At 44.7% G+C, this 24,550-nt stretch overlaps 1 protein-coding gene across 1 annotated transcript in view; it reads right to left on the bottom strand.

Annotated features, from left to right (window-relative positions):
- Positions 1-24,550, bottom strand: part of Rmnd1 (required for meiotic nuclear division 1 homolog) — a 40,143-nt gene that overhangs the window by 13,052 nt on the left and 2,541 nt on the right. Inside the window, exons 2-6 of the mRNA XM_045159621.1 lie at positions 19,643-20,163; positions 12,778-12,886; positions 6,871-6,946; positions 4,771-4,810; positions 2,200-2,300 (exon numbers count right to left, since the gene is read on the bottom strand). Of these exons, the coding sequence (XP_045015556.1) occupies positions 2,200-2,300; positions 4,771-4,810; positions 6,871-6,946; positions 12,778-12,886; positions 19,643-20,149 (833 nt within the window). The 5' untranslated portion in view covers positions 20,150-20,163. The remainder of the gene's footprint in view (positions 1-2,199; positions 2,301-4,770; positions 4,811-6,870; positions 6,947-12,777; positions 12,887-19,642; positions 20,164-24,550) is intronic.

The raw sequence follows: 24,550 nt of genomic DNA, 5'->3' as shown, positions 1-24,550 counted from the left end.
GTGAAAAGGAAAGAAGAAGTATCTTTCATATCCTAAATGTACCTGATCTTTTGGGGGGAAAAAAAAAACAAACAAACAATGAACCTTTCCTTATATATTTTGTAGAAGCCATTTTGACAGTTTGTATAGTTTTTTTAATGAAGTTTTATAAACTTATTTCTATCTTTAAAAACATTTTATTTAGGGCTGGAGAAATGGCTTAGTAGTTAAGGTGCTTGCCTGCAAAGCTGAAGGACCCAGGTTTGATTCCCCAGGACCCACGTAAGCCAAATGCATAAGGTGGAGCATGTGTCTGGAATTCATTTGCAGTGGCTGGAAGCCCTGGTGTGCCTATTCAACTCTCTCTGCCTCTTCTCTCTCTCAAATAAATAAAGAAAAAATAAAATATTTTAAAAACTAAAAAAAGAATTTATTTAATTGTAATCAGAGAGTGAAGAGACAGAGAGAATGGGTGTACCAGGGTCTCCAGCAACTGCAAACAAACTCCAGACGCATGTGCCACTTTGTGCACCTGGCTTTATGTGGGAACTGGGGGACTGAACCCAGGTTGTTAGAATTTTAAGTCAAGTATATTAGCTGCTGAAACATCTCTCCAGCCCTACCTTTTTTTTTTTGTTTTTTCTAGGTAGGGTCTCACTCTAGCTCAGGCTGACCTGGACTTCACTATGTAATCTCAGGGTGACCCTAAAATCATGGTGATCTTTCTACCTCTGCCTTCCGAAAGCTGAGATTAAAGGTGCTCGCCACCACACCCAGCTCCAACCCTATTTTTAACCTTAATTTTTTTTTTAAAATATTTATTTGATAGAAAGAGGAAGGGAGGGAAGGAGAGAGAAAGATAGACAGAGAGAACATGGGCATGACAGGGACTCTACCCACTGCAGATGAACTCAAAATGCATGCACCACTGTGCGTGGAGTGCTGGGGAAATGAACTCGTTAGGCATTGCAGGCAAATGCCTTATCCGCTGATCCATCTCTCCAGCCCTAAAAATTTTATTTATTTGAGGGAAAGACAGAGGTGTAAAATGGGCAGGCCAGGGCCTCCTGCTACTGCAAGCAAACTTCACATACATGTGCCACTTGGTATATCTGGCTCTATGTGGGTATGGGGAAAATGAGCCTGCGCCATCAGACTTTGCAAGCAAGCACACCACGGGACCATCTCTTCAGCTGTTTTTTTTTTAAATTTCAAGGCAGGGTCTCACTCTAGCTCAGGCTGACCTGGAATTCACTCTGAAGTCTCAGGTGGCCTTGAACTCACAGCGATCCTCCTACCTCTGGCTCTCAAGTGCCGGCATTAAAGGTGTGTGCCACCATACCCGGCTTCTCTGTATTTTTTTTTTTTTTCTCACTGAGGTAGGGTCTCACTCTAGCCCAGGCTGACCTGGAATTCACTATGGAGTCTCAGGGTGACCTTGAACTCACAGCAATCCCACCTCTGCCTCTCGAGTTCTGGGATTAAAGGTGTGCGGCACCACACCCAGCTTATTTCTGTTGATCCAAGTAACCCAGCAAAATAATGATAGATGTAAACAAGTATCTGGGCACAAGGAACTGTTGTTACTGTTCTCAGGCCTTGCACCACAGTTGGGGTTGGCCTAGAACTCATGGTAATCCTCTTACCTCACTCTAATAGTGCTAGGAATTGCTAGGGCTTGAACCAACACATCTAGCCAGTGTATATATATTTTTTCTTCAAGGTAGAGTCTCACTTTAGCCTACCTTGAATTCACTATGTAGTCTCAGGGTGACCTTGAACTCACAGTGATCCTCCTACCTCTGCTTCCCAAGTGCTGGGATTAAAGGCTTATGCCACCATGCCCGGCCAGCCAATCAATGTTTCACTGTCAAATGTTTAGTAGTAACAGTATGAAAGAAACTGTTTAATAGAAAGGTATTTGTAATTTTATAGAACAAAAGCTAAGAGGGGTTGGATTTGATGGTATGAGCTCGTACAACTCCCGCCACTCAGGCGCAGACTGTGGCAGTAGGATCTGAAATCACACTGCCGTGGGAGAAATGAGGAGGAAGACAGGGACACCCCGAGCACGCGGGGGCAGAGTGGCAACCTCTGCGGCAGGTGCCAGCGAGGCTAAGGGTGTAACCTGCACATTCATCAGTCATTTATCTCTACTGCTGTGGGGGGGGTTCCAAGAGCCCCTTTCATATCTGATTAAAAACAAACAAAGTTGCTTACTCTGTCTTACTGTAGTTGAGCTCTTCATTTTCCCAGTGAACCAAGGCGACTTCATAGGGTTGGACCTCATGCTTCTCCAGAACCTGCATGACGTGTTTCATCTAGAAGGAAGGACGTTAACCTGAATTAATTCTTTTTTAATAATTTATTTATGAGGGCTGGCAAAATGGCTTAGTGGTTAAGGTGTTTGCCTGCAAAGCCTAAGGACTCTGGATCAATTCCCCAGGACCCATGTAAGCCAGATGCACAAAGGGGTGCATGCATCTGGAGTTCATCTGCAGTGGCTGGAGGCCCTGGTGTGCCCATTCTCTCTATCTGCTTCTTTCTCTCTCTCTCAGTCTAAGGGTGGCCTTGAACTCATGGTGATCCTCCTACCTCTGCCTACCGAGTGTTGGGATTAAAGGCGTGCGCCACCACACCTGGCAATTTTTTTTTTACATGTTTTATTTATTTGAGAGAGAAAGAGGCAGATAGAAGAGAATGGGTGTGCCAGAGCCTCCAGCAAACGAACTCCATACACATTTGCCATCTTGTGCATCTGGCTTACGTGGGTCCTGGGGGCATAGAACCGGGGTCCTTTGGCTTTGCAGGCAAGTGCCTTAACCACTAAGCCATCGCTCCAGCCCCTTTTTAGTTTTTTTCTTTTGAGGCATGGTCTCATTTCAGCCCAAGCTGAACTAAAACTCACCTGTAACCCCAGGCTGGCCTTGAACTCACAGATATACTCCTACGTAAGCCTCCTGAGTGCCAGGACAAAAGGCATGTGTATCGTGCCTGGCCTCACCGCTCTTAGCGGAAGAAATTTAGTTCATTGAACACCGTGCACGCCCATCCTTGGGGTGGTGTCTACTACCTCTGCACCCCAGGTCATCCTCCCCATGCATGCATTTTCACTGCCTTGGGAAGTCATTTCTTGAGGGACTGCTCAATGAAAACATGGGGCCCAGGGGTGCCCACAGCGCTCAGCGCTGGAGTGCCTGCCCAGCATGCTGGAAGCTCCATGGTCCCCAGCACTGAGAAAACAATCGTGACAAATATTGAAAAATGGCTCTGCACATAATTTTGAAGATGTGTACTACATTTTATCCCATGAATGTATTTATCAAACTTTGTTTTTTTTTTTTAATTTTGTTTTTATTTATTTGAGAGAAAGAAAGAAAGAATGAGTGTTCCAGGACTTTCAGCCGCTGCAAACAAACTCCAGATGCATACGTCACCATGTGCATTTGGTTTACGTGGGTCCTGAGTCCTTTGGCTTTGCAGACAAGTGCCTTAAAGGCTAAGCCATCTCTCCAGCCCCCATTTTTTTTTTTTTTTTTTTTTGAGGTAGGGTCTCACTCTAACCCAGGCTGACCTGGAATTTACCATTTAGTCTCAGGGTGGCCTCAAATTCATGATGATCTTTCTACCTATGCCTCCTGAGTGCTGGGATTAAATGCATGCCACCATACTTGCTGGGCACAAGTTAATATCCTTGCAGTTTTTTTTTTTCTGATCTTTGTTATTGGGAACAATGCTTCCAGGAATACCTCTGTAAGTAATTCATCATGCATAAAACTGAGAGCTTTGGTGGATGTCATCAAACTGTCTCTAAAATGGTTGTATTAAACAAATCCAGATTTGGATACTGAAGAAATTATTTCCTATGAGTAAGTTCTAGGAAATTTGATAAAAATGGGATTCAATTTAACCAGTTTCTTATAAACTGCTTATGCATAATTCATCTTGAACATTATCCCATGCAAATATAAATTTTTTTTTCGAGGTAGAGTCTTGCTCTGACATTCACTATGTAGTCTCAGGCTGGCCTCGAATTCACGGCAATCCTCCTCTGCCTCCCGAGTGCTGGGATTAAAGACATGTGCCACCATGCCCATCTTTATAATTCTTTTTGTAGCTTTGCTAGAATAGTTTGGGTTTTATATAAATTACTGTGTCCTAACATATAATGCAGAGCAAAGAAAGATTTCTGTTATCTTTGAGTATTTGATATCAAGTGCTAATTAAGTTTATCCTTAGGAAAGTAAATTTTTGTCATTTTTAAAATATTTTATTTATTACAGAGAGAGAGAGGGAGCATGCCAGGGCCTCGAGCCACTGTAAACAAACTCCAGATGCATGTGCCACCATGTGTATCTGGCTTATATGGGATCTGGAGAATCAAACCTGGGTCCTTAAGCTTCACAGGCAAATGCCTTAACTGCTAAGCCATCTTGCCAGCTCCAATTTTTGTGTTCTTATTTTGGCATGGTGTGCATGTGTGTATGGCGCACCAAGGAAAACCACAGGTGTTATTCCTTAGGCGCCGTTCACTGTTTTTTGTTTTTTCCTTTTTCTTTTTAGACAGGGTCTCTCAATGGCCTAGAGCTCACCAAACAGGCAAGACTGGCTGGCCAGAAAGTCCCAGGGAACCCTGTTTCCGGTTCTCCAGGTGTGCACACCGAGCATTTTACGAGGGTTCTGGGCTCTAACTCGGGTCCTCAGGCTTGTGAGGCAAACACTACCAAGTGAGCTATCTCCACGGCCTCTTAGAAACTGCATTTTACACTCTTACACTTCACTTATACTTACAGTTTTGTCTTTTATGTTCCAAAACACGGCAGCTCCTTCCCTGATTGAAAAGAAGGAGAGATTCAGCAAAGTTCAAGGCAGAATACACTGTTCAGACGCAGGGAAAGCCCTGTTTGGGTAGCATCTCTTTCTAGATCTACCCACAGTGCAACTGGGGGGGAATGACAGACTTGCTTAGCTACAGTCATTCTTCCTAAATCCTGACTTCTCAAACACTTAAGATTATGCATAATCATATTATAACTTCTTGTACCTAGGTGTCACATTTGGTTCAGTTTTTTTGTTTGTTTGTTGGTTTTCTTTTTTTTTTTTTTTTTTTTGTTTTTTGGTTTTTCGAGGTAGGGTCTCACTCTAGCCCAGGCTGACCTGGAATTCACTATGGTGTCTCAGGGTGGCCTCGAACTCACGGAGATCCTCCTACCTCTGCCTCCCAAGTGCTGGGATTAAAGGCGTGCGCCACCACACCAGACTGTTTGTTGTTTTTCAACGTAGGGTCTCACTCTAGCCCAGGCTGACCTGGAATTCACTAAGGAGACTCAGGGTGGCCTTGAATCATGGCAATCCTCCTTCCTCTGCCTCCTGAGTGCTGGGATTAAAAGGCGTGCGCCATCACTCCTGGCTTGGTTCAGATGGGAATGAATGGAAGGTAAACATAGGATGGCTGCATCTCATACTTTGTTTTTGTTTAATTTTAATTTATTTATTTGCAAGGAGAGAAAGACAGAGGATATGGGTGTGCCAGGGCCTCTAGCTACTACAAAAGAACTCCAGATGCGTGCGCGCGCCACTTTGTGCATCTGGCTGTGCGTGGGCACTGGGGAATGGAGCGCAGGCCTGAAGTGCTGAGCCGCCTTTCCAGCCCTCTGTCATTCCTTACACGTTTCTTACTAGGCAGACATTTGGGTCGCGATGGTTTCAGCATCCAGGATAAGATGAGAACTTCTGATCTAGGAAAGCCTAATGAGACCACTAACGACCGTAGTGTGTCCAGGGACGGAAGAGACCTACACAGAGTTCACTAAGGCATGCCCAGCGGAGGCCATGCTGAAGTCTGAGAAAAGGTAGTGCTGAGAAGTGGGAAACGCGCTTTCTATAAATTCAGTCAGTGAAAGACAGTAAGTAACACTGCTTGTATTAAAAATTCTTCCAGGGGCTAGAGAAATACCTTAGCAGTTAAGGTGCTTGCAGGACAAGCCAAAGGATCCAGGGTTGATTCCCCAGTACCCATGTACAGCCAGATGCACAAGGTAGTGCATGTGTCTGGAGTTCCTTTGCAGTGGCTAAGGCCCTGGGCGCCCATTCTCTCTCCATCTGCCTGTTTTCTCACTCGCTCTCAAATAATAGTAAATAAAATGTTGAAAAGAATCCTTCATTTTCAACTTTGACAGCCTCCCTGTGTAAACACAACGTACCCTGATCACAATCCCCTCACCACTTTCCTTTGCCCACCTTCTCTGTCCCCTCCTGCCTCTTTCCAACTATCAAGAAGCTTTTCACGGGCTGGAGAGATGGCTTAGCGGTTAAGCACTTGCCTGTGAAGCCTAAGGACCCCGGTTCGAGGCTCGGTTCCCCAGGTCCCACATTAGCCAGATGCACAATGGGGCGCACGCGTCTGGAGTTCGTTTGCAGAGGCTGGAGGCCCTGGCGCGCCCATTCTCTCTCTCTCCCTCTATCTGTCTTTCTCTTTGTGTCTGTTGCTCTCAAATAAATAAATAAATAAAAAATTTAAAAAAAAAAGAAGTTTTTCATGTTAGCTGGGCGTGGGGGTGCATGCCTTTAATCCCGGCACTTGGGAGGCAGAGGTAGGAGGACCACTGTGAGTTCGAGGGCACCCTGAGACTACATAGCGAATTCCAGGTCAACCTGAGCTAGAGTGATACCCTACCTCAAAAAGCAAAAAGAAAACAAAACAAAACAAAAGAAGCTTTTCATTTTATTGGAGGAGCTACCAGAGGATTCCCAAACCTGACACTCTCCCAGATCAAGCAAGAATCAGGTGATAAATAGATCACAGATACAGCAAACATTGCCACAGGAGCGGCACGCTGCACTCCGGAGACTGATGACCTCGCCACAGCAGCTCCCAGCGGCGTATCTTACCTGAAGAAGAAGATTGTCCCAGGGTCACCTTCTTTGGCAGACTTCTCCACACCCATCACCAAAATATTTGCTGCATCTGTGATTTCAAAAGACAAAGCTGTGTCACGAGGTGTCAAGAGCCACCTGTAAGCATTTTCATCAAGTTCTTTGGCTGGCTTTATATATCGGAGTGCTCTCTGGTACAATCTCCAACTTTCTACTTAAGGCTTCACAAGAGGGCTGGAGAGATGGTTTAGCGGTTAAGCCTAAGGACCCTGGTTCGAGGCTCGATTCCCCAGGACCCACATAAGCCAGATGCACATGGTGACGCACGTGTCTGGAGTTCGTTTGCAGTGGCTGGAGGCCCTGGCATGCCCATTCTCTCTCTCTCTGCCTCTTTCTGTCTGACGCTCTCAAATCAATTAAAAAAAAAAACAAAAAAACCCCCCAAAAAAAAACCAACCAACCAAAAAGTTGTTTTTACTAAGTGAGGTAACTCAGGCCCAGAAAGCCAAGCGCCACATGTTCTCCCTCATATGTGGATCCTAGCTACAGACGACTGGGCTTCTGTGTGAGAATGAAAATGCTTAGTAGCAGAGGCCAGTAAGTTAAAAAGGAGACATAAAGGGAAGAGAAAGGAAGGAAGGAGGATATTTAATAGGTTGGTATTGTATACATGTAAGTACAATGATTGAGATGGGGAGGTAAGATGATGAAGAATGGAATTTCAAAAGGGAATTGCAGGGGGAGGGGGAGGAAGGGTATTACCATGGGATATTTTTTATAATCATGGAAAATGTTAATAAGAATTGTGAAAAGAAAAAAAAAAGTTGTTCTTTTTTAAAAAAAGACTTCAGAAGAGTTCTATGGTGTGAAAATTAAAATGGAAAGAAAAAAAACCTCATATAAGAAATGACTTTCCTAAAACACCACACACACACTGTGATAGTTTTCAGAGTCCTATATACCACAGCTTAATCACACTCATTTCTTAAAAGCATATATATAATTTATTTTCTCAAGGAAGGGTCTCACTCTGTCCCAGACTGACCTGGAATTCACTATGCGGTCTCAGGGGGCCTTGAACTCACGGTGACCCTCCTACCTCTGCCTCCCCAGTGCTGGGATTAAAGGCGTGCACCACCACACCCGGCTTCTTAAAAATATTTTATGTATTTACTTATTTATTTTTGCTTTTTGAGGCAGGGTCTCTAGCTCAGCCTGACCTCGTACCCATGGCCATCCTCCTACCTCTGCCTCCCCAGTGCTGGGACTAAAGGCGGCCAGCTTCACTCATTTTAGTTAATTAACTACTTGTCCAGTTAATAAACATTAATGTTTAGGTTCAATACAGCTACAGTTTAAGAATTAAACATCTTGGGCTGGAGGGATGGCTTAGCGGTTAAGGAGTTTGCCTGCAAAGCCAAAGGACCCTGGTTCGATTCCCCAGGACCTACGTTAGCCAGATGCACAAGGGGACGCATGCATCTGGAGTTCATTTGCAGTGGCTGGAGGCCCCAGCATGCTCATTCTCTCACCCTCTTTCTCTGTCAAATAAATAAATAAAAATAAAATATTAAAAAATAGTTTAAAAATAATTAAACATCTTTCAATCTAACTCATTTAAAATGTGAGGTTATGAATATATTAATAATTAAACATCTTTCAATCTAACTCATTTAAAATGTGAGGTTATGAATATATTAATAATTAAACATCTTTCAATCTAACTCATTTAAAATGTGAGGTTATGAATATATTACTTTTTTTTTTGGTTTGTTTTTCAAGGTACAGTCTCACTCTGTCCCAGGGTGACTTGGAATTCATTCTGTAGTCTCAGGGTGGCCTTGAACTCACAGCCATCTTCCTACCTCTGCCTCTCAAATGCTGGGATTAAAGGTATGTCCTACCAGGCCCAGCTTGTTACCTACATATTCTTGAGATAGGATCTCATACAGCCCAGGGTGGCCTCAAACTCCCTGTGTAGCTGAGGGTACCATGACTGTCTTGTTCTGCTTCCCTTCCCCAGTGCTGGGATTATAAGAATGTGCTGCCACATCCACTTTTATGTGGCGCAGGGGAATCAAAACTGAGCGCTTCATATGTATTAGGAAACACTCTATCAACTGAGTTACACCCCCAGATGCCTCAATTTTTAAGTCATTATATTATTTTGTATATAAAGTATGATCTAATAGAAAATGTGCACACATAAAGATTGTGGCCATCTTAAAACATAACTAGGGGCTGTAGAGATGGTTTAGTGATTAAGGCACTTGCCTGCACAGCCTAGTGACTTGGGTTCCATTTCCCAGTACCCACATAAGCCAGATGCACAAAGTAGTGCATGCACCTGGAGTTCCTTTGCAGTGGCTAGAGGCCCCGGCATGTCCAATCGCTCTGTGTCTCTCTCTTCTATCTCTCTATCTCTCTCTGCTTGCAAATAAATGAAGATTAAAAAGAAAACATCGGGCTGGAGAGATGGCTTAGTGGTTAAGGCACATGCCTACGAAGCCTAAGGACCCAGGTTTAATTCTCCATGTCACACATAAGCCAGATGTTCATGGTGGTGCAAGCATCTGGAATTCGTTTGCAGTGGTTAGAGGCCCTGGTGTGCCCATTCTCTCTCTGCCTCTCTCCCCCTTTCTCTAATAAATAAATAAAAATAAATCTTAAAAACCTGTAACTACTTTCCAGGTTAATCATGAGAAGTACCACTACTGAAATTCATAATGAAAAATATTAATCTTATGTTGTCAAACATGTATCAATGTTCATCACTTTGTAGTTTTACCTATTAATATTTCATATAAGTATAAAAATATTCTATAATATAGATTATAAACAACACATACCAACTGGGACATCATTATTTATTTATTTATGAGGGAGGGAGGGGGAAAGAGAGAGAATGGAAGCACCAGGGCATTCAGCTGCTGCAAATGAACTCCAGATGTGTGTAACACCTTGTATATAAGACTTAATGTGGGTCCTGGGGAATTGAACCTGGGCCCTTTGGCTTTACAGGCACATGCCTTAACCACTAACCCAACTCTCCAGCTCTGAGGTATCATTAGAAATTTGTAAAAAGAAATTTGTTTTTTGGTTTTTCAAGGTAGGGTTTGGCTCTAGCCCAGGCTTACCTGCGATTCACTATGTAGTCTCAGGATGGCCTCAAACACAATTCTCCTACCTCTGCCTTCTGAGTGCTGGGATTAAAGATGTGCATCACCACTGATTTGTGCACCACAGGCTAAGTGCCCAGAAAGCCAAGCGTCACATGTTCTCTCTCATATGTGGATCCTAGCTACAGATAAGTGTAAAATGTTTAATGCAACTTCTTTAAGTTTACAGTTTTATTAGATTACAGACAGAACTTAACAGAAGGAAGGCAGCTCATGGCCAAGAGGGCACATGAGCTGGGTTTCCAGAAATGGGGAAGCCAGAATTTAGGAGATGGAAAGAGTAGACAGCTCTTGCCCTAGGAAGTAAAGTGGGGTTTGAAAAGATCCTTGACTTAACTTTAATTTTTCTTTCTGTCTTTCTTTTTTTAAGACAGGGTACCGCCCAGGCTGGCTTCCAATTTTTGATCTTTCTGCCTCAGTCTCTTGGATGATAGTATTACAGACATAAGTCCCATATGTGGCTTATGATTTAACATATCAGGATACCTATGCCTCGGCATTCCGGGTAGGATTCAGAGTCAAAAACCCTTATCTACTCCCCCCCACCCAAGGGTTTCACCAGGGCTGACCGGGAGTTCACTGGTCTCAGGGTGGCCTTAAACTCACAGCAATCTTCCAACCTCTGTCTCCTGAGTGCAAGGATTATTACCCCCACAACCCAGCTGTATCTACCTTACTTGGAGTTGACACTAACTGCTACATACTTTGCGGAACAGAGTTTATCTTTAGCTAAAAGCAACATAAATTAAAGGAAAAGAGCTCCCATCTACAATGTCCAGAACCACTCCCAACAATCTTCAGTGCCAGAGGTTGCCCATCACCCACTTGATCTTTGGGGTGGGGGACTGTACACACCACTGTTGTTCTAGGTAAACTTGCCTTAAAATCAAATAGTCTGTTCAGATCCTTGACAATGAAAAAGCAGCTCCTTTTGGCTTTTCACCTTCCCTGAGTTTCTAGGTCCCTGCTCTGGTGGGCCTCAGGCCGCACTGCTTCCACTGGGTGCCTTTCTTCCTCCTGCCTCCCACGTGGCAGGGTCTCTTTGTACCTCCCCCCCGTCCCCAACCATTTTTATTTTTTGAGGTAGGATCTCACTCTAGTCCAGGCTGACCTGGGATTCATTATGTAGTCTCATGGTAGCCTTGAACTCTGGGCAATCCTACCTCTGCCTCCTGAGTGCTGAGAGTAAAGGCATGTGCCACCACGCCAGCTTTTTTCTCTTAATCTAATAGTCTATCTAAATTTAAAAAAAAAATGGAAAAGCACAATGACATTTAAACTTTCTTAAAGGATCTTTTAAAAAATTACCTCTGGCCGGGCGTGGTGGCGCACGCCTTTAATCCCAGCACTCGGGAGGCAGAGGTAGGAGGATCACTGTGAGTTCAAGACTACCCTGAGACTACATAGTGAATTCCAGGTCAGCCTGGCTAGAGTGAGACCCTACCTCAAAAAATCAACAAAACAAAACAAACAAACAAAAAAATTACCTCTGTAGCAGGGAAGTCTTGAATCTGCTATTTTAGCTAGAGGCAAATGCGTTAAGTTTTCTCAAAACTTGCCTATCTCCAGGGTCACTAAATTTTTCTAAGTTATTATTTCTTTTAATGTAAAACAGTGTTTTCTCAAGACTCTTTAGTACTCTCCTAAAACTTCAATTAAATTTTATTTCTTATAAAGTGTTATAAAGTATTGGACTGGCAACTTTTTAGTATTTAAAATTTTTGATGATTTCATATAATGTATTTTGATTATATTCACCTGCCAATGCCCTCTCTTGCAGCCTCCTAATTCTGCAGAACCCTTTATTTTTCCCCACTAATCCCCCTCCTACTTACATTTTTTTTCTTGGTGACCCACTGGATTAAATTAAAAAGAAAATGGCTCTACCTCCTCCAGCGACCATTAACTACCAGGTTTTTTTTTTTAAAAATGGATTAATTTTTTAATTATTTGCAAGGAGAGATAGAGAGAGAGAGGGAGGGAGAGAAGAGAAACAGAGAGAGAGAATGGGCACACGAGGGCCTCTAGCCACTGCAAATGCCCCTTGTGCAGCTGGCTTATGTGGGCCTTGGGGAATGGAACCTGGGTCCTTTGGCTTCGTAGGCAAACGCCTTAACCACTAAGCCATCTCTCCAGCCCAGGTGTGTGTGTGTCTCTCACACACACACACACACACACACATTTTGTTTGTTGGTTGGTTTTTTGAGGTAGGGTCTCACTCTGGCCCGGGCTGACCTGGAATTCACTATGTAGTCTTAGGGTGGCCTCGAACTCACGGCGATCCTCCCAAGTGCTGGGATTAAAGGCGTGCACTACCACACCCAGCTCAGGTATACATTTTTTAAAACTTTTCCTAGTTTCTGTCAATTTTGTGGATTAGAATAGCTTTTATTTTATTATTTTTTTAATAGTTTGCAGGCAAACGCCTTAACCGCTAAGCCATCTCTGCAGCTCCAGAATAGCTCTTTTTTTTTCTTTTTTTTTTGAGGTAGGGTCTCACTGTACCCCAGGCTGTCCTGGAATTCACTATTGAGTCTCAGGGTGGCCTCAAACTCACAGCGATCCTCCTACCTGATCCTCCTACCTCTGCCTCCTGAGTGCTGTGTAATTTTTTAACAAGTCACTTGTAAAGACAATCCTTTAAACAGACAATGATGTGCAAATGAAATACGTACTTGAGACACAGGAAAGCTATTTTCTAACTCACGTTAACATACTTGGCCCCAGGTTCAAGCAGAAATACCTCTAGGCAAGCTTGTTACTTCCACGTATCCATGGGAGGCCAGCTCTTGAGACAGAGGTCCCAGGTGGTACGCGTCTGCTGTGGCGAATGCCGTGCAGTGCATCAGGGTCTGCGTTGGGGAAGGGCACCAACAGTTACTAGAGGGCTCCCACCTGTGAGGGCGGGTGGGTTCCCCTAGGGGGCTCTATCCAGCACCTCAAGGGAAGGCCACATACAGTGGGGGCGAAGCTGGAGAAGTTACATGGAGGAGAATTTCAGCTCCCTTCTGCCAGTCAAAAAGATGGCCCCAGTCACCCTAAAAGGAAAGTCACAAGTCAACTGGTGGGAATCAAACATGGATCCTCCTACCTCTGCCTTTGGAGTGCTGGGATTAAAGGCGTGTGCCACCATGCTTGGCCAAACTCAGCTTTTTAGGAAAATTAAATAAACCTGGCGTGGTGGCACACGCCTTTAATCCCAGCACTTGGGAGGAAAAGGTAGGAGGATCACCGAGAGTTGGAGGCCACCCTGGGACTACAGAGCAAATTCCAGGTCACTCCAAGCTAGAGTGAGACCCTACCTAGAAAAACCAAAAAAAAAAAAAAAAAAAAAAAGAAAGAAAAGAAAGAAAAAAAAGGGGGGGGGATTGGGGAATTAAATAAAATAGGGCTGGGGATGTGACTCAGTGGTAGAGTGCTTTCCTAGGGTACATGAGGTCCTGGTTTTGATACCCAGCAATGAAAAATAAGCAAGCAATGCTGGAGAGATGGCTTAAGGTTAAGGCGCTTGCTTGCAAAGCCAAAGAAAATAAGTAAGCAAAAACTACAAGAAAATACACAGCATTACTCTAAGAAAAGCTTTCTATCATACACCTTGTGTTTCTTCATGTACACTGGGTCACTATGCATGTAAAATGTTATATCTATTTCTCAGTAGGGATGTGATCAAGATTTTTTGAAAGTTCTTTAAGAGTTAAACTTTCAGGGCTGCAGAGATGGGTTAGTGGTCAAGGTGCTGCAAAGCCAAAGGATCCCAGCTTAATTCTACGGGACCCAGGTAAGCCAAACACACGTGCTACCTTGTGCATCTGGCTTATGTGGGTCCTGGGGAATCAAACCTGGGTCCTATGGTTTTGCAGGCAAGTGCCTTAACTGCTAAGCCATCTTTCCAGCCTCTACACTGGCTTTTGAGACTTAAGAATTATAAAGTAACCAGGGTGTAGAGGCACATGCCTTTAAATCCCAGCACTTGGGAGGCAGAAGTAGGAATGCTGTGAGTTCAAGGCCAGCCTGAGATATGGTGAACTCCAGGTCAGCCTGGGCTAGAGGGAGACAGAAACAAACAAACAAACAAAATTCAAGACTGGAGAGACGGCTTAGTGGGTAAGGCGCTTCCCTGCTGGGGTGGTTTGATTCAGGTGTCCCCCATAAACTTAGGTGCGCTGAATGCTAGGTTCCCAGCTGATGGAGATTTGGGAATTAACGCCTCCTGGAGGCAGTCTATTGTCAGGGGTGGGCTTATGGGTGTTATAGCCAGCTTCCTCTTGCCAGTGTTTGGCACACTCTCCTGTTGCTGTTGTCCACCTGGTGTTGATGAGGAGGTGATGTTCACCCTCCGCTCATGCCATTGTTTTCTCCTGCCATGATGGAATGTCTCCTCGAGTCTGTAAGCCAAAATAAACCCTTTTCCCCCACCAGCTGCTCTTGATCGGGTATTTTCTGCCAGCAATGGGAACCTGACTGCAACAGTGGCCTTTTCAGAGTTCTGCTGACCTGTCAGGTTAGACACCAAATTTAAAAAAAAAACAAAAACAAAAACATGGCATTACTGTTGTTACTACTTTCCCCCATCCTCTCCTGACTCCCACGGGCTATTCAAATGTGAACATCCTCCTAGGGCAGGGGACTCTGCTGGAGACCCACAAAGCTCTGGCTAGCCTGTGATCTGGGTGCCCTTAGCTTCGTCTCAGCTGGGCTGCTGTTCAGATGAGGGACTTCAAGACCAGAAAGCGGGGCTCTTCCCAGTTTATTGCGCAAAGGAGTTTCGGTAGTCCAAGTTAAGAGTGGACCCCAAATGGTTTCACTGTATAAGCTGTGAGGTCTTTAAACTTTCAAACACTATTTTTAGCTGGGCATGGTGGCACACTCCTCTAATCCAAGCATTTGGGAGGCTAAGGTAGAAGAGCTGTGAGTTTGAGGCCATCATGAGACTGCACAGTGAATTCCAGGTCAGTCTGGGCTGGAGTGAGACCCTATCTCAAAAAACTAAAACTAATATTTGTCTTAAATTTACCTCTTACCATTTATACATGTATATATTTTGCTCATATATTCATCCCTTATACCTTCTAGAGAAAATATGCCTGGGCTCAAACAGACCACACGAATAAACTAAACATGGTTTTAACTTACTCATTCCTTTTTCCAATGGTTTAGAGACTTTACTGGACTAAGAAAGGAAGAAGAGGGCTGGAGGGATGGCTTAGTGGTTAAGGTGTTTGCCTGCAAAGCCAAAGGACTCTGGTTTGATTCCCCAGGACCCACGTTAGCCAGATGCACAAGGGGGCGCATGCATCTAAGAGTTCCTTTGCCGTTGTTGGAGGCCCTGGCACACCCATTCTCCCTCTCTGTTTCTCTCTCCCTCTTAAAAAAAGAAGAAGAAAGTTCAGGGAGCTCCTGCCCATGAGAAGGCAGGTGGGGGCTCAGGCCCCGTAACTCAGCCCCTCCAAGTCTTTGCCACAGCTCCACCCACGCCCAGGGCTGCACATCAGCACAGTTCTGAGGATGGTCACCCTTATTTTTCTCAAAGTTGTGGGCTCCTCTATTCACAAAATACCTAAGTTTTTTTTTTTTTTAAATAAAACATTTATTTATTTATTTATTTGAGAGAGAGAAATAAGGAGAGAGTGAGAGCGAGAGAGAAAGAGAGAGAATGGGTATACCAGGGCCTCCCACCACTGTGAACGAACTCCAGACGCATGTGCCTCTTGTACATCTGGCTTATGTGGGTCCTGGGGAATTGAACCTGGGTCCTTTGTCTTTGTAGGCAAGCGCCTGAACCTCTAAGCTATCTCTCCAGCCCCTACCTCACTAAGTTTTTAAATTGACTTCTGTTGGCAACTTGTTTTGTTTCCTCTGCCTTCGAACACTGAGTTTTTATTTAAGCCAACGTGGCACAGGGAAAAGAGCTAGAGTGACATGTCCACACTTTCCTTTCTCTTATTAACTCATCAGTCATTTTCAGACATGCCTTTTTCTGGCTGTTTACAGTGAATCCTTATTTTTTAAGTAGTGCATCCGTGAAGCATCCTTCCAGTTTAGGGATGGGAACATCTTTTTTGTTTGAGGTGCGATCTCACTCTGTAGTTCAGGCTGGCCTCAGCCTTCCAAGTGGTGGCACTCCAGATGTGAGGCACCGCGCCTGTCTAACTTGTTCTTAAATGGATGTGCCAAGCCAACCTAAAAGCCACTGGGTTTTGACCATGGATCTAGGCCTTTCTATTTTATTTTTTTGTTTGTTTAGTTTTATTTATTTGAGAGCGACAGAGAGAGAGAGAGAGAGAGAAAGAGAGAAAGAGGCAGACAGCGAGAGAGAGAATAGGCGCGCCAGGGCCTCCAGCCACTTCAAACAAACTCCAGACACGTGTGATCCCTTGTGCATCTGGCTAATGCGGGTCCTGGGGAATTGAGCCTTGAACCGGGGTCCTTAGGCTTCATAGGCAAGTGCTTAACCACTAAGCCATCTCTCCATCCCATCTATTTTAAAATATACAACACAAAACAAAGTAAGTAACAACAAAAATCCGCCGCACTTCAGTACATTCTGGTTTCGGGCCACAGGCGACATGTGCCAGCAGATGGGGCTGGTCATCTACATGGCACCACTGCTGAAGGAGTGCCAGTGTGTCACGACAGCACTGCTTCCCCTGGGACAAGAGAAAGGTGCACGTGATCCTGGGCGGAGGCCCCCCCCCCCCCCATGTCCTAAGGACACGCCACCACGCAGCAGCCTTTGTGGTACCATCCACTCTCTGCCCTTGGTTCTCGGCACAGAGCTACTGAATCCCCTGAGCGATGGGAATGCCATGTGTTTTAATGAGGCAACACTGGTGAGCTCCAAGGTGGTTTCAGGATGGGGGCTACTTGCCAGAGATACAAACTTTGATTAGGAGCTTGGATTTTCAGAGGCAGGAGGAGAAGCTGGAGGGTGAGGTAATTCAGGAGTTCTTTCTTTAAAATTTTTTTTTTTTTTTTTTTTGCCTTTTTCAAGGTAGGATCTCACTGTAGCTCAGACTGACCTGGAATTCACTATGTAGTCTCAGAGTGGCTTCAAACTCTCGGTGATACTCCTACCTCTGCCTCCTGAGTGCTGGGATTAAAGGTGTGTACCATACTGGGTCTTTTTAAATTTTTTATTTATATGACAGAGAGTGAAAGAGAGAAAGACACACAAAGAGAATGGGCATGCCAGGGCCTTTGGCCACTGCAAATGAACTCCGGACTCATGCACCATCTTGTGCATCTGGCTAACGTGAGTTCTGGGGAATCGAACCTGGGTACTTTGGCTTTGCAGGCAAGTGCCTTAACCGCTAAGCCATCCCTCCAGATCTTAATCACTAACTCTGTGTACATGAAGGACATCCGACATTGGGTGTGGAACACTACTGGCACGGTGAACACGCTCACAGGTCAATGTTTCCTCTGCCTTCAATTTGAATGCCTTTATGATCTCACTTGAAACTGTGCTTATTTTTGAAATTTTTCCTCAAATCCTTTCCTATAAGAAAAAGAAAAGAAAAGCAGGGCTGGAGAGATGGCTCAGACGTTAAAGGCACTTAGTTACAAATCCTGGTGGCCTGGGGTTTGATGCCCCACTACCCATGTAAACCTAGATGCACAAAGTGGTACATCCAACTGGAGTTCGTTTATAGTAGCAAGAGACCCTGGTGTGTCCATTCTCTCTCTCTCTACTTGCAAATAATTAAAAATATTAAAAAAAATAGAATTCAAGAAAACTGCTTTCACGTCTAGGGCAGCCCAAAGAAAAGAAAGCCTCCGTAATGGTTTACAACCTACAGCCCAAAGCAGATGCATCAGTAACAGTCACACCTTCTTCCCCAGAAACCTGATGCATCAAGCCATAGGTGAACACTGTGACCTTCTTCCCAGATCTGCCTCCAACTCAAGGTTTTACCCCTGATGTCACTAAGGTCACTTGGATGTGAACTTCCCTGGCCACCCCAAAGTTCTGAGGCTCTCCTGCAAAGGCAGGGGCCACAGCAGTCTTTGTAAACATGCTCATTCTCTATGTTCAGGGTGCAGAGAAAGCACCCAGGAAGTGAAACCAAACTAGTTTCTAAAGGTAACTCATCATTACCTGAGGATGAGTTCTTTTATTTTTTTCGAGGTAGGCTCTCACTCTAGCTTAGGCTGACCTAGAATTTACTATGTAGTCTCAGGGTGGCCTCGAACTCATGGCAATCCTCCTACCTCTGCCTTCTATTTAAAAAAATATATTTCTTTCTTTGGGGGGGAGGGGCAGACAGAGAGAGGGAGAGAAGGGGTGCGCCAGGGCCTCTAATGGCTGCAAATGAACTCCAGACACATGTACCACCTTGTGCATCTGGCTAATGTGGGTCCTGGGAAATCAAACCCGTGTCCTTTGGCTTTACAGGCAAATGTCTTAACCACTAAGCCATCCATCCAGCCTTCCCCCCTTCTTTTTTTGAGGTAGGGTCTCACTCTAGCCCAGGCTAACCTCAAACTGACAGTGATCTTCCCACCTTTGAGTGCAGGGCCTCAGCCACTGCAACTGAACTCCAGACACTTGTGCCAGCTGGTGGGCATATGTGACCTTGTGCTTGCCTCATCTTTGTGCATCTGGCTTATGTGGGATCTGGAGAATTGAATATGGATCCTTAGGCTTCACAGGCACACGCCTTAACTGCTAAGCCATCTCTCCACTACACTTTACCTGTTTTTTTTTTTTTTAAATATATTTATTTGCAAGCAGAGAGAGAGAGACAGATAGTGTGTGCAAAGGCCTCTTGAACCTACAAATGAACACCAGACACGTGTCACTTTGTGCATCTGGCTTTGCTTGAGTACTGTGGGAAATGAAACCAGGCTAGCAGGCTTTGCCAAGAAGTGACTTTAACCACTGAGCCATCTTTCCAGCCCTCTTTGCTTCTTTCCAGTACACATGTGAGTAAAAAGCACAGTTCAAGACATAGAGGCCTTGACTCTAACCTTAAACTGCCCATAGCCTAGAGGACAATGGACATGCAGCTGAAAAATGCCCAGAAACCACTCAGCAGTGAATAAAAACATCCCCTTGAACTTCAGAAGGGAAAAAGAAGCACAAATTCTCTTGCTGCTCGGTGACTACCTTGCCATGTCGTCTCACTTGCAGGCACAGGAACCCGTTGATGAATGCTCGCCTGGCTGTGGCGACAGCTCTTGAAGCAGACTTACTTTCAGACTGAGCTGAATACTCTCTTTCCAGTGACTAATCCTCTCATAAACTACATGTTTTTATCTTTCACTGACTGTATTTTATCTTTTTTTTGTGTGGTTTTTCAAGGTAGGGTCTCACTCTAGCCCAGGTTGACCTGGAATTCACTATGTAATCTCAAACTCACAGCGATCCTCCTACCTCTGCCTCCCGAGTGCTGGGATTAAAGGAGAGTGCCACCACGTCCGGCTTGTATTTTATCTTTATATGTGCAACTCATCCTGAAAAACGAAGTGTGTGAGCCACGCTGGCTAGGTTAGGCTTCCTGGATCTTGCACAGGATCCGAGCTTGGCTGCCAGTGTTTTCACACTAGCTGGGAGAGGCTGTGGTTCAGGGAGGAAGCGAGGGTGGAGAGACAAAAAAAAGCCTTACCTCATCCACAGACAGGACGGGAAGGTTGGCCCTGGATGGCTGCCGGGTCCTGGATGCTTTCAGCGGTCTCTTGATGTGGGGAAGGTCTTGTTTGGGAACAAATTTTTCGGTTGATAAAGATGAGTAATACCTCATTAATATTTTTAAAAACCACTTAGAACCCAGGAGACGTGGTGTGTGGGTCAGTTTCCCGTGAGTCCCGAACGGCACCATGGCTGGATGGCATGCCGTCTCATCCCAGCGGCGGGCAGCATTGAGTGGAGAGCGTCTGCTTGTACTCCATGGGATCTGGCTCATCCCTGGGATCCCAGGCTTATTCCAGCCACCAACTGCTGGACAAGGGAAGAATAAATCCAGGCCATGACGCGTCGTCAGGGTGCTGGGGCATGCTGTACTTTCAAATTCTGTAGATGGTCTCAGTGATTGATAAATGCATCTTTGGTAGTGATGTGCTTTGGATAGTATACTGTGTGAACCAAAAAGGACTCTGAGAAGTCTGGCCGGCATTACTACATCCCAAGCTAAAAGGAAAAAAAATTCAAAATTCCGTTTTTTTCTTTAAAATGTTTAAAATAAAATATATACATGTAATAATTTCTCCCTAGAAATTATGTTAAAATTAGGGAAAATAAAAATAATCCAATTTAGGTGGCTGGAGAGATGGCTTAGCGGTTAAAGTGCTTGCCTGTGAAACCCAAGGACCAGATTCAATTCTCTAGTACCGATGTAAGCCAGATGGTGATACATGCATCTGGAGTTTATTTGCAATAGCTAGAGGCCCTGGCATGCCCATTCTCTGTCTATATGCCTCTTTCTCTCAAATAAATAAATAAACATAAAATTAATGGGGCTGGAGAGATGGCTTAGCAGTTAAGGTGCTTACCTGTCAAGTCTAAGGACCCAGGTTTGATTCCCCAGTAAACCAGATGCACAAGGTGGCGTCTGTACCTAAAGTTAGTTTGCAGTGGCTGGAGGCCCTGGCATGCCCATTCTCTATCTGCCTCTCTTCCCTCTCAAATAAATAAATATTTTAAAAAATTAAATTAAAAAATAACCCAATTAAAAATATTTGTATTTATTTAGTTGAGAGAAAGAAGAAAGAGAATGGGTGCACCAAGGCCTCTTGCCACTGCATACAAACTCCAGACACATGTACCACTTTGTGCATTTGGCCTTACATGAGTACTGGGTAATTGAACCCAGATGGCACACTTGCAAGCAAGGGCCCTTAACCACTGTGCCATCTCTCCAGCCCCAAACAACCTAATTTGAATTTAAAAAAAGTTTACAAAAACAAGTATAGGAGAGCAGCTCAACAGCGGAATGCTTGTGTAGCTCAGGTAAGGCCTGGGTTTAATCCACAGCACAGCTAAAGAAACGTACTCACACGCATGCATGTTTCCACCATTCTGACCTTCTTTTTGGAAGACTGTAAGATTATAAAAGTACTGGGGGCTGGAGAGATGGCTTAGCAGTTAGGGCACTTGCCTGGGAAGCCTCAAGACCCAGGTTTGAGCCCCCAGATCCCATGTAAGCCAGATACACATGGTGGTGCATGCTTCTGGAGTTCATTTGCAGTGGCTGGAGGCCCTGGTGTGCCCATTGTCTCTCTCTCTCATTCTCTCTTTCTCTCACAAATAAATAAATATACATTAAAAAATAAAGCTATTGACATGACAAAGACCTTAAAAGAGAAAAAAAAAATGATGGGACTGCTTCATTGATTTCATTAGCATATAAAATTTTTTGAATCTACACTTACAAATTGCTTATTCATTATCTATTTCGTCTTCACACTGGTAACAAACTAGCTGAGGTGACGGATTTACCGAGGAAGGACAAGTATCCTTGCCATCCTAGCTCTAAGCTCTCTCAGAGGAGACAGGCTTTTCCTACTGCTCACTACACTCCATGCACCAGACTACCACTGAGCTACAGTACTACACGTCGGGCAAACACAGGAGGAGCTCACAGAATCCGACATAGAGGGCTGGAGAGATGGCTTAGCGGCTAAGTGCTTGCCTATGAAGCCTGAGGACCCCGGTTCGAGGCTCCATTCCTGAGGCCCCACGTTAGCCAGATGCACATGGGGGTGCATGCGTCTGGAGTTCGTCTGCAGCAGCTGGAGGCCCTGTTGCACCTATTCTCTCTCTATATCTGCCTCTTTCTCTCTCTGTTGCTCTCAAATAAATAAATTAAAATAAACAAAAAATTTTTTTAAAAATCCGATATGGAGAGTCAGAGAAGGCTCCCAGGAAGATTTAAGTGGCTTCTTAGAGGCAAAGGCCCTTTGCAGACTAGGGCTGGCCAATGGGAATGAGATCAGGCATACGAGACACACAGACCCTTGTCCACACACATAGAGCCCAAAAGAAATGGGTTATATGTGTGATTTCCCCTTTATTTACAGCATAAAATAAGTTCTCTTAAGCCTACAGCAGTGATCAATAACTTTTTTTTATGAGAGAATTGGTGCACCGGCACCTCTAGACGCATGTGCCACCTTGCATGCATGTGTAAATTTGTGCATCTGGCTTACATGGGTTCTGGGGGGGTCAAACCTGGATCCTTATGCTTCACAGGTAAGCGCCTTAACTGCTAAGCCATCTCTCCAGTCCAACAATTAATTATCTGTTTGAGGACTGTAGTCCAGTCTGGCCTTGAACTCATAGTGATCCTCCTACCTTAGCCTTCTGAATGCTGGGATTATAGGTCCAGCTACAGTTTTTCTATCTTCCTGTCTTTTTAAAAATATTTTTATTTATTTATGAGAGAGAGAGGAAGAGACAGAGAGAATGGGCTTGCCAGGGCCTTTAGCCACTGCCAATGCACTCCAGATCCGTATCCCTGAGTACACCTCACATTCCCACCTCACACACCACATGCTCCTCCTGTCAAACACGTGTCTCTCCAGCTCATTCCTTCTCCTCGTGAGTACCATCATTCCTTCCTGTGACAGGACCTACTCTTTCACTGTCTCTCATTCCTCAGCTGAGTCAGGGCCCTTGCTCCAGGCGGGCTTTTTGTGCTATTCAACCACCTGACGTTCCCCTGACAGTCTACGGTCCTCCATCTTCAAGCCCCCCCTTTCCCATTCTCAAAGCCTTTGTTCCTTATTGCACGGCTGATGTACAGAAGTCGCACAGGTGAAGCCTCTGCCACTGTCACCTGCCCACATGGCTTCCATGCCCTTGTACTTGCCTCACCTTAAGCTCCGATGCATCCCTTCTTGTGTTCCGCCCTCTTTCAGGCCCTTACTCCCTCTGTAGTACACAATTTCTTTTTATACTTTTTTGGGGGTAGGGTCTCACTCTGGCCCAGGCTGACCTGGAATTCACTCTGTATTCTCAGGGTGGCCTCAAACTCATGGTGATCCTCCTACTTCTTTCTGCCTCCTGAGTGCTGGGATTAAAGGTGTGCGCCACCAAGCCTGGCTACTACACCATTTCTTTTTAATTTATTTTTATTAATTTAGTTGAGAGAAAGAGACAGAAAGTGAGAGTGCATGCTCAAGGGGGGGGGGGGGAATGAGAATGGGTGCTCCAGTGCCTCCAGCCACTGCAAACAAACTCCAGATACACAAACCACCTTGTGCACCTGGCTCTTGTGGGTCCTGGAGAATTGAACCGGGATCCTTTGGCTTTGCAGGCAAACACCTTAACCGCTGAGACATCTCTCCGGCCCTACTCCACCATTTCTATTAGTGAACATCTAGACTATAGTTTCTACCACCTTAAAAGGAACCCTCCCCTGATTCTCCCCTTCCACGTATTACACCTTTTCTTTGAGCTCCTTTCCAATAGAATTCCTCCAAGAGTCAGAGCTTTATTCACGGTTTTAATTCCTTTTCTCTGATTTCTTTTAAACCCATTCCATTTGGCCTTTCATCCTTATCATTTCAGCCAAACACTCCCCTTTACATTAACAAGGTTATTTATTTGGGAGAGAGAATGAAAATGTGAATATGAGAATGGGTGGCCAGGGACTCTTGCTCTTGCAAAAGACCTCTAGGTTTTGTAAGCAAGCACCTTTCACCCCTCTCTCCCCAGCTTCCCCTTCATGCTTTAAATCCTTCTGTTCGCGTCTCACTTATTTCACCTGACGTATCAAGTGACATTTGAAATAGTTCGATCACTCTGCCTTCCTTGAAGTACCTTCTTTGGTTTCTAGAATTCCATACTGGCTGTCTTCCTCCTGCCCACTGGTAAAAACACCTGCAGTCTCTTTTGCTGTTTTCATCCATTCAGGAATGGAAAAGACCAGAGCTCAGTTTTGCAGATATTCCTCCCAGTCAGACTCTTGGAGATATCACCCATTCATTCATTTATATATATATAACTTTAAATTTACTTGGAAGTGGAGAGACAGAACATGTGCACACCAAGGCCTCTAGCCACTGCAAATGAACTCCAAATGCATGCACTACTTTGTGCATCTGGCTTTATGAGAGTATTGGGGAATTGAACTCAGGTTTTTGTAGGCAAATGCCTTAATGATGGAGCCATCTCTCCAGCCCCTATCTTGTGTTTATATATCATCTCCATCCATTGATGAGGAGCAACTATTTGTCTCTAAGTTAATCTATGTACCAAAAATATAACAATTTCAAAACAGAGCTTCTGGTCAGGTACGGTGGTTCACACCTATAAGCCCAGCACCTGGGATACAGAGGCAGGTAGACCTCTCAGAGTTGAGGTTTACATAGTGAGTTCCAGGCCAGCCAGAGCCACATAGACAGGCCCCGTCTCAAACAAAACAAAAATTCTCAATTCTTCCCACAAACAGCAACCCTTTCTATTTGTTTAGATGAATGCCTGGAATCTGCCTTACTCTTCATTCCCCAGACAACAGCCTTACACTGACCAGTTCTCATCACTCAAACTGTTACTACCCGGTTCAAGTTGCTAT

The sequence above is a fragment of the Jaculus jaculus genome, chromosome 9 (assembly GCF_020740685.1).
Source record: "Jaculus jaculus isolate mJacJac1 chromosome 9, mJacJac1.mat.Y.cur, whole genome shotgun sequence".
Taxonomy (NCBI): Eukaryota; Metazoa; Chordata; class Mammalia; order Rodentia; family Dipodidae; genus Jaculus; species Jaculus jaculus.
Note: the sequence above shows the minus strand (reverse complement) of the source record. Positions and strands in the feature narration are given on the sequence as shown.